Genomic DNA, 16,011 nt, shown 5'->3' with positions numbered 1-16,011 from the left:
TAATTTAATGAGATTTTACAATTCACAAAAACATGGATTTTATAACATAGCGTACTGACTGGGTATAATTCACCCGAATACAAATTTCAATAATTCGCAGCTTGAACAGCAAGTGCCGACCGGCTCTGCCAAATCAGCTACTTTTGGTTCTAATCTCAAAGTTTTTCCCCCCCTGGTCCGAGCCGCCTCCATCGATTTGTTTAGAAATGGCGCAACTTTCAAAATTCGCCTGGGTTACGCTAACCCAGTCAGTACCCTGAGGGTTAAACAAATTATATGAAAAAATGCGCTTGCGTGTTTTTCCGAATGCAAATATGAAGTAAAAAGTTAGGTAAAGTCCTTTGCGTAGTTGCTCAACAAAAATGTACGTGAGCTCGGTCCTCCGATTTGATGGAAAAACTTACCTAACTGACAGTGACGTCATGTGGTAGGGGAACGTCTGCTGCTGCTTGCGTCCCGAGGATAAACCGAGTTTAGCCGAATGCAGTTAAGTAGTCGTTCGGCTCTGTCTCGACTGACTTTTTGACGGAATAACTTAGGTAATTGCAAGCGTTGCAGATGCAAAGTTTTTATTTCAAATCCAACGCTCAGACTCGACTATATATTTGATACAAAAAACACACAAATGCCTTTAACTAAGTTTTTCCTTCAAATCTTACATTCGAGCTCGTAGCATCGTTGGTTTTTTGGACTACACGGAAAAAATAAGTCGCGGAAATTTTCCTCGACTTTGTTGAAGACTCTCGGATTTAGTGGAAAGTGTTTTAAAAATCATATTCACAGTTTTTGAAGAAATAGACTACATTTGAAGAAACTTTCCGCGACTGTCGAAGAAAATGAAGACTCCACGCGCATGTAAAGACGCTCTCACAGCTCTGCATGCATGCCAATGCATGCATAGTTGTCATGGTAACACATGAGAGTAAGTAAGTCAGAAAATTCAAATTTCATGTTTTTTCTCTCTTACTCTCATGCTGGCAGTAGAGCTGTGCGAGCGCCTTAACCGATTCCGCCACAGTCGCGGAAAATTACAAACCTGAATTTACTCTACAGCGTTCTAATTTTTAATTGACAGTCGCGGAAATTATTTAGAATTTTTTAATGTATATATTAATATCGACACATTGAATAATAAAAATAATAATAATCTTGACAATCAACTGTCATAAATTGTTAAAAAAAAATGTTAAAAAAAACAGTGTTTATTGGTTTTAACGCGCGCAACTTTTGTGCGCACCATTTTCCGCGACTCGTCGACGAAAGCTTCTATGAAGTGTTAGAATAATTCCGAGACTGTTTTCCGCTACTAGGTTTCTAGAAAGTCCTCGACTTTTTTTGGAGAATTTCTGCTAAAATCGTAGAACATTTCTAAAAGTCTATAAAAGATTCGTTCATATCCGAGAGTCTTCGATTAGTCGCTGAAAATTTCTGCGACTATTTTTTTCCGTGTACGCAAAGTCCTTTCCTTAACTTTTTATCAAATATTAGTCAATTCTTTCAGACTTTTTTGGTTAGGTTTCAATATAAATCGTCGAAATTTTTACGCACGTGGTGACAACATTTTTACTATTTTAATCGCGCGCAGTGTGTTTGAAAATTTACCTTTGCAAGAATTTGTGTATTTAAATTTATTTTCATTTAAATGGCATAAATAATTAAAAATAAATAGTTTTTGACAAGTGTATAAAATTGTGTACACTTATAAAATTAACTTATTAATCTTATTAATCCAAACAAAATAACATAACAATAAAAATACACTTATATTTTAAAGTAATGTAACAAATCGTTTCACCGAAAAAAATTCCTAGGACCCGTATACCAGGAATTGACTAGGTTTCCTAGTTACGAGAGGAGCCAACTATAGAATCCTGGTCAATTGGGAACCGCAGAGCTGCGTAGGCCCTCTGGTGTCGACCCACTTGCGGTAGTTGTCTTTACATTTCGTCTCTCTCTAACATATGTAAAAAAAGAGATAAGAAACCAAGATGTCGGACGCAAGTGGGTACAGGGGTGGGTCAGTTTCACATGACTTCGGATCCCAATTTGACTAGGATTTGCAGGGTTTTAATCAAGATGGCTGAAATTTCATTCTGCTTATAAGCACATGTTTTTTTTTCTTTTACTTGATTTGGGCCTTTTGTATTTTATATAAAAAAAAAAAAAAAATTTAATTTCTTCTTCTTGGAATACGAATTAGTTTTTTTTTCTGTCCCACAACTTTATTCTGATAATTTTTGTGTCAATTTTCGCTGAAGTTTGACTTGGATTTTAGCACGTGCTTAACCTCTGAGGAATCCTGAGAACCACTGTTTCGTTTCGAGTTAAGAGTCTAGATCTTCAAACTGGAGGGTTGATATGCTAGGATCATTTTTTTGCTTATTCTTGGTATCTTTGTTTTCTTCTTGTTGAGATTTATACTGGATTTTTGGTAAGCTGGATATGATTTATTTTTGTGTTCGTCTATGAAATTTAATTTTTACATGTGATAGAATGTGTTTCTAAATCACTTTAAGGTTGTGGTCGGGGACATTTAGTAACCCTGAATCTTTGTTCGACTTAGTATATATATGTTTGATCATATTTAGTTAACCTTTTATATGGAACAATTAATTAAGTAATTAAATTAATCCATTTTGCAATAGAACCTAAACGTCTGTGTTCCTTACAGGTTGACAACTCTTTTCTCTCTTTCCTGTTTTGGTTATCATAAACCATTGTGGTTGTTCCGGAAATTACTGTTTCTAATGTATTGAATGAGTCTATTCGCTCCTCTCCACCTATTCAATTGGAACAATCCTCTCATCTCTCACATATCGATCTTTCGCAAACTCGTCCAACTGCTAGTCAAGTTTCGGAAGTCGATGATGATGAAGAAGCCGATAATCCTGGTTCTCACATTTCTATGTCAGGTACTCCAGAATACTTGTCCTGGAAGAGAACTTCCGTAGAGGTATTGGAAAGATTCTCTCAAGAATCCTCTCCCCCCTTCATTGTTTTGATTGAATCGCTTTTACCTAATAGAAACGTTGTCAAGATGAAGAAGATTGCGGTTGGTGTCTTGATCGGCAATATAATTTCGGGTTCTAAAAGAATCACTCCAAACGGTCAAAACCAGCTTAAGGTTTTTTGTAATAGATGGCAGGATGCGAATGTTTTGGTTGATTCTCCAATACTTGTCGAAAAGGGTCTTAAGGCATTTATTCCGTCTTCGCTTTTTAATCGCAGAATTCTTGTCAGGGAGGTTGACATTGATTTCAGTGCTGGGGAAATCTATGATCTACTGGATCGCGCTTTCAGACCTCAGGTGTTGGAAATTCGCAGAAGAACAAAATCTCGTCCAAGGGATAGGGATGGTGCTGCTGCGGGGTCTGCTGGTTTGGTTGAGCCTTTAGATATTATCGAGATTACAATCTCCTCAACAAATATACCAAAAACGGTTTATATCGCCAACATTGCTTGTAGTGCTATCCCTATTATTTCACCTCCAAGAAGGTGCTATACATGTCACAGGTATAGGCATATCACTAGGCAGTCTAGAAGTTCCAGGCCGATCTGTGAATTTTGTGCTGACTTTCATGAGGAAAAGGATTGCCATAATAAACTGAGGCCCCCTCTTTGCTCTAATTGCGGTGGTAATCATGTTGCCTCCTCCAGGGATTGTCCTGTCTATTCTTTCGAATTTGAGGTCATGAGAGTTAGGTTCGAAAACTTTTGTGGATACGATGAGGCGGATGCGATCTTGGAAGACCAAGGGATTTTTAAGCCTCGTTTCCCGGCGGCAATTATTCGTAATCTTCAACAAATTTCTCTTCGAAGACCTCATGTTGAACTTGCAGGTCCTGAAAATGTAAACGCAAATATGGGGGAAGTCCTTACACCTCCTCCCTCCACCTCTAGAGGAGTTTCCGAAAATTTGGATTCAATTACAATCGCTAACCCTACTTCTGACTCCTCTGAGAAATTTCTTACAGCTATTACTAAATCTGCTGAATCGTCGAAGAACTCGTCTCTGGTGGATATGGAGTTATAAACTTTCTGCTTTATTTTTCTTTTTTTTGGGACTTTTTGTCCCCGGCCATTAATTGCCTCACTAATTTTTTATTTTTTTTTTCAACTGTTTTGTTGTAAAAAATTTTTTTTTGTCCTTTTTTTTTCTCTCTGACTGATATAGTCATTTTTAGGGTTTCGTGGCCCATGGCCGAAAGCTAGAGGTGTGCAAAAAGCTCGAAAAGCCGAGCCGAGCCGGGCCGCAATTTTTTCGAGTCGAGCCGAGCCGAGCCCGAGCCGGGCTCGATGTATCGGGTACCCGAAATTTTCGAGTACCCGAAACATTCGGGTACCCGAATTCACTCGAGTACTCGAATATTTCGGGTACTCGAATGAATTCGGGTAACCGAAATTTTCGAGTACTCGATTTAATTCGAGCTTTTAAATTAAAAAAATTTTTTTTTTGAAAAAAAAAAATTTAATTAAAAATTAATGTAGAAAATTTTGGATTTTCTCAAGGGCTCGAATCAAATCGAGTACTCGAAAATTTCGAGTACCCGAAAGTTTCGGGTACCCGAAAAATTCGAGTACCCGAAATTATTCGAGCTTTTTATAAAGCTCGGCCCGAGCTCGGCTCGAGCTCGAACTGAATAGGCTCGGCTCGGCTCGGCTCGAAAAATGAAAAGCTCGAAAATACCCGCTCGAGCTTCGGGTTTCGAGCTTTTTGCACACCTTTACCGAAAGCCTTATAGTTTCACTTTGGCGTCCGTCCGTCCGTCTGTCCGTCGTAATTTGGGGCACTATAGATCCCAAATTTGGGGCATTATAGATCCCAAATTTGGGGCACTATAGATCCCAAATCAGTCAGTCAGTCTTAACCACAATGGTTTATGATAACCAAAACAGGATTTTCTTTTTAAATGCAACGAAACCCTAGATGTAGGCGTTTTGCGCCTGCTTCTCTTCCAATTTTTTTGTTTATTTTCTTTTGTTGACTTTTGTCAAATGGTTTGTCAAAGTCTTTCTTGGGCTTTATGGAACGCACGTAGTGTGGTTCATAAGAAGATTGAGATTGAAACAATCCTTCACACTCATCAACTGGATGTTATCTGTATAACAGAGACATGGTTGACTACCGAGTTGAATTTCAATATTTTCGGATATAACACCCTTCGAGCTGACCGAGTATCTGGGAGAGGAGGTGGTGTTATGATCTTGTTTAAGGAAGGATTGAAGGTTGAGCGTGCTCAGGTTCCGGTTTTTTGTGGTGGAGAGGTTGATCTCCTTTCTATCAACGTTGGTTCTGCCTTGGGAATGATTTCGTTTCTTTTGGTCTATTGTCCGCCCAACGTTTACACTGACTATGAAGATTGGCTTGCTATATTCGATCTGGTAAGCTCGTGCCCATATCCTATTATCTGTGGCGATTTCAACGCTCATCATAAGTCCTGGGGTGCTTTGCATTCGGAGATCAGAGGCAGACATTTATCTTCCGTTGCTGAGGATCAGGGTTTTGTTGTACTCAATGATACCTATCCAACATTCTCTCCTTTTGATCGACGCAACCAGTCAAACTTGGACTTGATATTTACCTTATCAGAGAATCACCATCTATTTACATGGGAAGTTACTGGTGATCATTTTGGATCGGACCATGTTTTGATCACTTCCTCACTTTCATGTGAACCTAGCTTTTGTAAGGCTTCCTCTATCAGGTACAATGTACAAAATGTCGATTGGTCCAAATTTAAAGATCGGATGGATGAGAGTATTTCCGTTTTGACTGCTGCACTGGATTCAGGTGAACCATCTCTGGCAATTTATGATACCTTTGTTTCTGAGATGGTAACTTCGGTGGAGGCTAGTGGTGGTTTCTTGCCTTCCTTGAACTCTCAGAAATGCAAAACTCGTCCTTTATGGTGGAGTACGGAATGCGACGAAGCAGTTGGGCGAAGAAGAGAATCCAACCGGGCTTTTTGGAGGAACCAGACGAAGGAGAATGAGTTGGAGGCCAAGAGGGTGGATTTAGAGGTTAAATGGTTTCTACGTAATAAGAAGCGTGAATCGTTCAGGACCATGTGCAGCGAGTTGTCTCCAGATGTGGGACTTGCCAAGACTTGGTCTGTTGTGAGATCTTTAAAGAGTGGTCCTCGAGGTCCTAGATTTAACCAGGATTCATCTGAATCTCCTGAGATGGTAAAACTCCAGAATGATCTTGTTTGTCAGGAGATTCCACCGTCTGCTGTTCCGCGTTGTGATGTTGTGGATGAAGGCAATGTTTTTAATTCTCCTTTCTCGTGGCAGGAGTTTCGGTCTGCTCTTATGCGAGGTAATATCAAGTCTGCACCAGGAACGGATTACGTTACCTGGGAATGGCTTAGAGCTCTCTCTTTGAAGTCTCAGGGTTTCTGCTTGAGATTACTGAATGACTTTTTTATAAATTCATTGTTTCCCGAAGTTTGGAGAAGTACGAGAGTTATCTTTATCCCAAAGCCGGGAGGTAAGGGTTTTCGCCCCATCTCCCTCACATCGGTCCTTTCCAAGCTCATGGAAAGGATAGTCCACCGTAGGTTGGAACATTTCGTTGAACGAGGAAACATTGTCCCCAGTTTCCAATTTGGATTTCGACGGAAGCGATCATCCATGGATTGTGTTTCGTCTGTTGTGACTGATATTCTGCAGGGTTTCAGTAGGGGTTGTGTCACTCTTGCATTAGCAATTGACATCAAGGGTGCATTCAACAATGTTCGTCCGTTAATACTGAATGAGAAGTTGCGCACTCTTGGAGTTCCGGAACGCATTGTCAACTTTGTTGCGTCTCTTACAGAGAGAAGGGAACTGTTTTTTTAAATGCAAAACAAAGTAGGACCTGTGGAGTGGGAGTTCCCCAGGGTGGTGTTCTGTCGCCTTTATTGTTTAATATATATATGGCAGATATTGGTTCCATCTTTCCTGCTCATGTGAGGGCTGCTCAGTATGCTGACGATCTCCTTGTTTACTCAAGGGATGTTGATGTTCTCGATGCGAGGGCTCACCTTGATGAAGCTGTTCCTTTATTATCGGATTGGTTAGTGCGAAGGGGTTTGAGCATTTCACCGACGAAATGCGTACTTTGCCTTTTTTCGTCCAAGAGGATTGATTATGGTGACATCTCTATTGAAGTGGATGGTTCTCGTATACCAGGTTCTTCTGAACTGAAGTATTTGGGAATCCTTTTGGATACCGGACTTACTTGGATTCCACATATAAGGGAGAATGTTTCTAGGGCCAGTAAGGCAATTAATGTCCTCAAGGTCATTTCGAGGGTCAGTTGGGGTGCTGCTCCGTCTTTGGCACTTATAGTGTATAGGGGCTTGATTCGTTCGTATTTGGAGTGGGGATGCCAGCTATATGGCTCTGCCAATTTAGTAGCTCTTCGAATGCTCGATAAAACCCAAAATGCAGCTCTGAGGGTGGCTCTGGGGGTCATGAGCACTACGCCAGTGGCGGTTCTCTTGTCTGAGTCCAATGAATTTCCCCTCATCTTTAGGCGGAACTTGCTTACTAGACGCTTTATTGTCCGCAATTTTTCATGGCGATTTAATCCTTTGATTCCTAAGTTGCAGCTGCTTTCCGAGAGACTCGGTTCTTCCAAGTGTCGTATTCCGGTGACGATTGCAAGGTCTCCATTGCTGAGTACATATAGATCAATGCGTGAAACTTTGGAATCTTCTTTCAGAACTGATAGACCAGCCGATTTTGATTTCTGTTGGGAGATGATCACCATGACAACTGATGTTCAGCTGGATCTGTTTCAGGAGAAGAGTGAGGAGGATGATCGTCCTTCGGATGTTCTTGATTCGATTCTACGAGACAATTACTCGGATTATGTTTCTGTATATACTGATGGCTCAGCTTCCGGATTGAATGCTTCGTTTGTTGGTAGTTCATTCTACATTCCTGAGTCAAATTTTCGTTTTGGTGTGGCATTGCAGGACTTTTCCTCGGCTTATTCAGCAGAAGCTTATGCTATACTGTCGGCCATTCTCCACGCCAAGAGAATGAATATTGCAAATACTTTGATACTTTCGGATGCTAAACAGGTCCTTTCTGATGTGAGGAATGTTTTTGGGAGTGAGCCTTCTTCTCAGCTTATTTACAGGATTGTCTCCGCCATTCACACCGCCAGTTTGAGGGATCAAAGGATTTCTCTGATGTGGATTCCAGCACATAAAGGAATAGTTGGCAATGACATTGCAGATCATACAGCCAAAATGGCGGCTAGAACTGCTCTCAGGAAGAGGTTCGGTCTTCCTCGTCCAGATCTTTTGAGACATTTTGATTCACTCAGTCGTGATGAGGCTAGAGCCTTATGGCCTTTTTTTGGTAAATCTCCTAAGGGATTGAAATACTTCTCTAGGATTCACCTTGAAACGGTGAGGCCTTGGTTTGCTGGTTCGAATGCTTCCCGTACAGCTATCAATTTTATTACCCGTCTTAGGACGGGTCACGTTATTTGTTCTGATCACTTTAATCGCTTGAGATGGAGAGTGGATCTCACTTGTCCATGTGGGATGGAGGATAGATCCTTAAAACATCTTTTCAACGAGTGTCCTAATTTGTCTCCAAACAGACCGGAATTTTTTAGCTTCCTGGTCCACAGGATGGGGATTGAAGATCCTGAGAGTTTTGATCCTTTTGAGGTGGTATTGAGTCCTACAAATGAGATGGTTGAAGCTTTCGGTAGATTTATTGGCGGGAGTACATCCCGTATTATAATTTAAAGTATTGTGTTCAAATGTTTTGAAATTATTATTTGTCATATTCTCTGGGTTCTAATTGAGAATTATTTGTTGGTTGTTCTTATTATTTTTTTTATCCGACTTTTGTCGAGCTTCTTTATTTTTGCCATAGGCTGTTTTTTTTTCTTTTTTCCTTTATTGAGTTTTTTTTTGTTTTGGTTCATTTCTGGATTTGGTTTTTTTTCCTTTGTTGAGTTGTTTTTTTTTGCTTTGGTTGATTTTTGTTTTTTATTTTCCCCCCTTATGCTGGTATGGTCTTTTTTTTCGCACTTGCCTGCCCTCCCCTCGGGTGAACTGAGTAGCCTGGGCCTACGGTTGGCTTATTGTGAGAATGACTATGCTAAGCATTTTTTTATTTTCGTTTCCCCTCTTTTTTTTTTATTTTTCTTTTGTTTTTTGATCCTTATTTTTTCTTTTTATTTGTATTATTTCGATTTGAATTTGAATTTGTTTGCCGCTTTATGCAATTGTATAGACTATGAGCGGCCATTAATGCTCCGGCTCTTAATTTAACCTATGAACACTGCTTAATATGTAATATGTGATCACACACAGATATGGCTGTATGCACTGCAATAGGCCACTAACAAACAAAGAAGAAGAAGAAGAATCCTTATTATTTTTACTAGATTAAGATTAACTATAGAGTCATAGTTAATAATACCATCGAGATTTTTTTCGGTGTTTTGACCGTTTTTTAACCTTTACTTCAAAAATTAGGTTAAATTTTGACCCTCTTTAACCTGTATGTTAAAAAGATTTTGACGTAATGTAATAATCGTTATGGACAGTTTTTTTACCTATACACTGTAAAAAATTTAGGGAGTTAACGGACTTGGGAGTGAAATTTTTCGAGTTAAAAATGAACTCTAAAAGAGAATTAATTTCTAACTCCCTTCATTCAACACCCGCGCGAGTTATTTTTTCCTTAGGGAGTTAGCATTTGGGTGTGAAGTTTTAACTCTCTTTATTTAACTCCCCTGGCATTAACTGCCCAATGGGTGCGACTTTTATATAATTCCCTGGGGAGTTAAAATTTAACTCCCTTTTTTACATGTATTAAAAAATTAGGTTTATTTTGACCATTTTTAATCTGTAGGTTAAAAAGACGTTAAATTTACAGATTTTAATGTATCATAAAATCCTGTATTGTCTCTTTTTAACTTGAGGCTATGCTTGCTCTCTTTTTTTTAATATATTGAGGTTATGTTTTCTTTCTGACCTAGCATTTTGACCTAATTTTGAGGTTATGTTTTCCCTCTGTCTTTTGAATATATTGAGGTTATGTTTGCTTTCTGACCTATCATTTTGAGCTAATTTTGAGGTTATGTTTGCTCTCTTTCATTTGAATATATTGAGGTTATATTTGCTCTCTATCCCATAATTCTGACCTAATTTTTAGGTTATGTTTGCTCTAACCTATCATTTCTACCTAATTTTGAGGTTATGTTTGCTTTCTGACCTATTATTTTGACATAATTTTGAGGTTATGTTTGCTTTCTGACCTATCATTTTGACCTAAATTTGAGGTTATGTTTGCCCTGTGACCTATGATCCATGACCTAATTTTGAGGTTATGTTCGTCTCTTGACCGATGATCTTTGACCTGATTTTAAGGTTATGTTCGTCTCTTAACCTATGATCTTTGACCTGATTCTAAGGTAATGTTCGTCTCTTGACCTATGATCTTTGATCTTTGACCTTTGACTTCAAAACACTGAATCCGGCGGCGAAATCTTTTTATAATATAGAGAGATAATTAACACTGATGTGTTAGTTTTTAGTCATTTCTTTTCGTGGCACTTGATAAATTTTATTATGAATTTGAACTCCCATGCGAGCGTGGTATAGTGGTTAGTGTATTCGATTTCGGTGCGATATAATGTTAGATAGGTGTAGGTTCGAATCCCCAAAAGCGTTAGAAATTTTAAGTTAATGTAAATAAAATTGCGATAGGTAAATCGAAAAATATGTTGAATGTACCATAAAGTAATAATAATTAATATGTGTAACTTGTATAATTATTTTTTTATTAACATTTAGGGTGAAGTCCCATGGCAGCGTTTTGCGTTGCGTTTTGTAACTAGCCCATGAGTGCAAATATAGCAAACATTAATCTCCATCTCTCTCACACTCATTGCCTAGTTACAAAACGCAACGCAAAACGCTGCCATGGGACTCCACCCTTACTAAATTGTCCGGACTAACTTTTGACAATTTCAGACTGATTCCGGATTCACTAGTTGTATACAAACCGTATAACCTGACAATAAACCGCACTATTTCCGATAAATTCTGGATTCACTAGTTGTTCACAAAATGTATAGAGTTCGGATTTTTCCGGATTAATTTCGGGTGACAAAAACCTGACCATAAACCGCATTGTTTCGGACAAATTTCGGATTAGTCCGAAATCTGTCGGTTTTTTAACCAGGGATTACTATCAAGCTTAATTCAGTAGTATTTTTGGGGTCTCTGATTAAGATTTTGACATCAAAATAATGCAATTCAGATTTATTTGTTTATCCAATTAATCCAATATTCTTTAATTGCAAGAACTTTAGAAATATTGATATACCTGTTATGTAACAATGTTTGCTGAGAAGGGTCTCTAGAATATCGTATTTAGATACAGCGTGGGACATTATAGATTCCTTGTTTAGGAATACTATTTTAAGAATATGTAATATCATCTTGGCATGTAAATATATTATAAAAATTGTTCTTGCATAAAGTGACCCATAAACGTAAGCTATAAATGTTTTTACATTTGACTAGAAATGTGAATTTTGATATGCCTTTCAAATATTTTCCTCAACCTCAAGTATTCTTCAAAAAAGATAGTTTCCCTTTAAATATCTATTCTTTGGTTTACAGAGTTTCAGATTTTTTAAATCTGAATTGGAAACATTAGTAATTTATAGTTAGTAGTTTAACCAGATAATTTTTTCTCACAGGACAATCAAACATTCTTAAAACAATTCTATTTTTTTTTTGGTTTCGAAAATTTTATTAGTTAGATCACATCTAGGACTAATCTAATCCGTCTTTAAAAATTTAGTTGAATTTTTTGTAGGAAAATTAAACAATATCAATTATCAGCTAGTGATACAATAGGGTTTAAGCACTTTCTAATAAGTTTTTCACTAAAGTGAGTAGTGTGGAGTATTAATTTCTATATGAGTAGATATCTTTCGATTATATTACATTTAGCAGACATCAAGCTGCCTTACAATATAACCACAGTATTTAAAAAAAAAAAAAAAAAAAAAAATTTCCAGATTACAACCTTTGAAAAAAAAAAAATTCAAATTTTAATGTATTTGTCGCGTAAATTCGTTTTCGTCAGATTTTTTTTAAATTTCACATAATTATTCTTTGGATATTTATCTACAAAATAAGGCCTATTAAAATAAAATTGACCGTCTGTAAGTCTCAAAAAATGAAATCAAAGTTTCGATTTTTAACATGTAAGGTATAGGAAAACCATATGAAAACCACAGATTTTTAATTTTTGCACTTATACTAATCGTCAGATTTTTTAGAAAAACTAAAGTTTCATTTATTGAACCAAAATGAACTTTTATAAAAAAAATGAAAATTTTTCACCGTCTTGTTTAAAAGATATTTAACGTCAAACTTGAAAAATTATTTTAACAATTACTGTAAATGACAGGTGAATTCGTAAACGTGGCAATAGCGCTTGTTAAATACTACAGCTTGTCTGCTACTTTTGGCGCGAAATTTTAAAGACGGCCATACGCCAAACTTGCGACGTTGCCACGATCGTTTTTCATGCGAGAGGTTATGAATATACATTAAGTCGGTTCTACAATGGGCACGTCGGACGTGGTCGTCTGACGTGCCGTGCTGACGTCACCCATGCTATTCAAATGGGTGACGTCAGCACGGCACGTCAGACGTCCACGTCCGACGTGCCCATTGTAGAACCGACTTTAAGAACATCTGTATGTCAAACTGTACGTCCGCAAAAGTTTTTCGGAAACTCGCATTCATAATCGTTTCATAAGTACAGTCAACGGATACAAACTTTTGACAGTGACCAGTCGCGCGACAAATGCCTTAATCTACAGGATTTACGGAAAGTAAATCGCGTCTTAAACATACTAGAGGAGTAGAGATCAGTTGAACCTAATGATAGCTCTAGGTCTGACATTAAAGACCACGCAATAGGATATAAAATAACAATTTAATTAAGATGTCCAGATACACAGAAGGCCAGCCTTAGATCTTTCCTTTTCTTAAAAAAAAAAAAAAAATTATTCTTATTTTGCCAAAATCTTGTTACATTATCCGAAATCTTACAAAAGAATATTAAGGAAAATATATAAAATCCTCTTTAAAGATTTCATAAAATGGTCATGGAAGAGATAAGTTTTGATAAAAACTTTGGCGTTATAATTTCAAAGGACTTGCTTCAACTTCCAAAGCCTTGACAAAGATACTAAATATTAATAACGTTAAAAATATCGGTAATTAGTCGAAACACTAAATAATTTCTCTTTTGTTTTCTCATAAAAAGCTTTATTTTTAGCACTATAACTGACTTAAAAAATAATAAAAATAAATAAAGAAATATAATAAATAAATACAAATAAAATAAAAATAAATAGTAATAAATTGATGGAATTATTCACATCAGTCTTTTAAGTTTTTTATCGCAAAAGCATTTTTTGTAGCCTCGAAATGAAAGTTAAATGTTTTCACTAAGAAAACATTGTAAATCTTACAGAATGTTACATTCTACTCTAAACATCTACAAGTTATTATATCTTCGAACAAGTTAAATGAAATATAATTAATGATTAAACGAACTTACAAGTGAAGTTCGATCATAATTATATGAATAACTTGTTCGAAGATATAAATTCCCACCCTTTTTTATTACACACAATAGTAACAAATTTACTAAATTATAAGTTACAAATAATTGAAGATTAAAACTAATTCCCCCCCTAAAATAAAGATAGATAAATAAAAACAATTTAATATAAGATAAATAAGTAGAAATAATAAAAATAAATCAGTAAGCAAAAATAAATATGATATATTTATATGATTGTATATGTATGGTATAATTATGATCGAACTTCACTTGTAAGTTCGTTTAATCATTAATTTTACTGAATATATTAAATATTTGGAGCGAATTGCATTTTATAATTTTTTAAAACTTGCGTATAAACAAACTGAAACAATTTTTAGCCCCCCAATTAACTTTATTCAACTTTTTATATAAAAAATAATTAAAAAGAAGTCTGAAACATGTGTGTTTGTTAAAATTTGACCCCGTTGTCGACCGCCATGTTTGTTAGTGACGTCATGATTTCAGATCCCTATACTCGATAAATCCGAAAATAATTTTTAGAGAATTTCAGTAACTTTTATTTTCTTAGGTTTTAAATTCGTACAGACAGTAACAAAAATTATTTTCTGCTTTTATAAAAAATGTAATTTAATAAATTTATTATATTTTCCTTATTTAATATATACTTTTTAATATTCATTGATGCCTACTTTTATGATTTCAATAAGAAAAACTGCTATATGTAGCTTAAATAAAAAAATTACAAATTCCCCTAAATGTCACAAACTTTTGGCTCGATTAGGTATACCATTCCTCCTTAATTGTTTAAAGTAAAAGAATAAATTTACGTAAATTTAGAAGTACTTACGTATTTACGTGTAAATTAGAATATTAGATTCCCAACTCTGGCTCTTTAAATAATTTAAATGTACACACTGGTACACACCTCCACAGAGGTGAGGTTATGTAGATCATGTACGTGTTTACAAAAATGATGGATGTGTCAATCAAATATAATTAATCATTTAATGTATACTTGTTGTCCGTTTTATGTGTGAACAAAGAACTCGAATAGGATGAAATTTAATGATAAAGATCTTACTGAGGCTTGTTTTGGCCCAGCAACCCTTGAGGGTCGATTAAATCATAAACGTGCTCATAAATCAGGTACATATCTATCAAAATTCGAAAAAACATTTAACTTTTCCTTTCTTTTCTCATTACCTAGATTTTTGATCATTTGCCAAAATTTATTTTTACTTTCACAATTTACACTCGTGTCTATAGTATTAAATTTTTGTCTCTGCCTTTAAAACAACATAAACTTGCTTTTATACCAAATTTTCTCGAGAACTTTAATATAATAATGTAAATATTTATGTTTACTGTGTAAAAAATATAATTAACAGGGAAATTTTATTTTTGCAGCATTTAAAGAAAGATGGTTCAAATTAAAATGCAATTTACTGTTTTTCTTCAATATAAACGACCTGGGTCAAATTGATAGGCGACAACCAGCGGGCGTGATAATTCTAGAAAATTGTAGTATTAATTTAGATACTTCTAGTGAAAGTGCCTTTGCCTTTTGCATATCGTTTCGAGATGAGCACGACAAGAGGCACATATTGAGCGGACCATCGGAGGAAAAAGTCGAGGAATGGATAAATTCGTTGCGACAAGCTAGTTATGAATTTTGGCGATCGAAATTAATTACCCTCCAAGAAAGACTGCTTAAAAAAACAGGAAAAGATCCACTTCTTATGTATCCCAGAAATCAAGGAGTAGTGAGAGATGAGGCTTGGAATAATAAAGCAAGTTTTCGCTCTCACGTTCGTTCCTTCACCTCGTCGGTTGCTACGTCCTCGACAATTAATACATTAACGAGAGAAGCGAATCTTATTGATCTAACATGACCTTTTTTTACTAAATTAATTTCAATTTCAAATTTTACAAATTGATAAGTTTTCACAAATTGCCTTTCTTTCGTTTTTTAATTTCGAAAATGTTCTGTCTGTTTTTCGAAATACTCTTTAAGGGAATTTCAAGATTTTAGCACATTAATTACTTATAGCAAGTTTTTCATTGTCTTAGTGAAAATATTTTTGTCTGTGACCGAAAAGATTGTTTATTGTTTTATTTATTTTACTATTTAATTTTTCAGGTATGCGTTTGCTTGCGAACAATAATTTTAAGGAATGATTGAATATTTAAATGGATCTTGAGTGATTTATATTTTGTCAAGTATTTTAATACCCAATACTCTGTCTCTCTATTTACCAGGATTTATTATGAAACAACTATATTGTTATTATATTCTTACTGGTAAATATAAATATATTTTTTTAATTCCGAAGTTTTTGTTTTCACTTCTTAATCATTCCATTTAAATCGTTTAAATTCTGAAAATTCATC

At 35.8% G+C, this 16,011-nt stretch overlaps 2 protein-coding genes across 2 annotated transcripts; both read left to right on the top strand.

Annotated features, from left to right (window-relative positions):
- The first annotated feature begins 6,917 nt into the window (after positions 1-6,917).
- LOC122509799 lies at positions 6,918-8,753 on the top strand. The gene has a single exon (XM_043624051.1). The coding sequence runs from the start codon at positions 6,918-6,920 to the stop codon at positions 8,751-8,753; it is 1,836 nt and encodes a 611-aa protein (XP_043479986.1).
- A 5,765-nt stretch (positions 8,754-14,518) lies between these two features.
- On the top strand, positions 14,519-15,952 carry LOC122509812 (pleckstrin homology domain-containing family J member 1-like). The gene is made up of 2 exons (XM_043624065.1): positions 14,519-14,766; positions 15,028-15,952. The coding sequence occupies exons 1-2, from the start codon at positions 14,676-14,678 to the stop codon at positions 15,510-15,512; spliced, it is 576 nt and encodes a 191-aa protein (XP_043480000.1). The 5' UTR covers positions 14,519-14,675; the 3' UTR covers positions 15,513-15,952.
- Positions 15,953-16,011: the final 59 nt, after the last annotated feature.

The sequence above is a fragment of the Leptopilina heterotoma genome, unplaced genomic scaffold (genome assembly GCF_015476425.1).
Source record: "Leptopilina heterotoma isolate Lh14 unplaced genomic scaffold, ASM1547642v1 Lhet_63, whole genome shotgun sequence".
NCBI classification, from domain to species: Eukaryota; Metazoa; Arthropoda; class Insecta; order Hymenoptera; family Figitidae; genus Leptopilina; species Leptopilina heterotoma.
Note: the sequence above shows the minus strand (reverse complement) of the source record. Positions and strands in the feature narration are given on the sequence as shown.

Coding starts and splice junctions, on each gene's coding strand:
- LOC122509799 (XM_043624051.1), top strand. CDS start 6,918: ATGGCAGATATTGGTTCCATCTTTCCTGCTCATGTGAGGGCTGCTCAG.
- LOC122509812 (XM_043624065.1), top strand. CDS start 14,676: ATGAAATTTAATGATAAAGATCTTACTGAGGCTTGTTTTGGCCCAGCA. Junction 14,767..15,027: donor TAAACGTGCTCATAAATCAG/GTACATATCTAT, acceptor TTATTTTTGCAG/CATTTAAAGAAAGATGGTTC.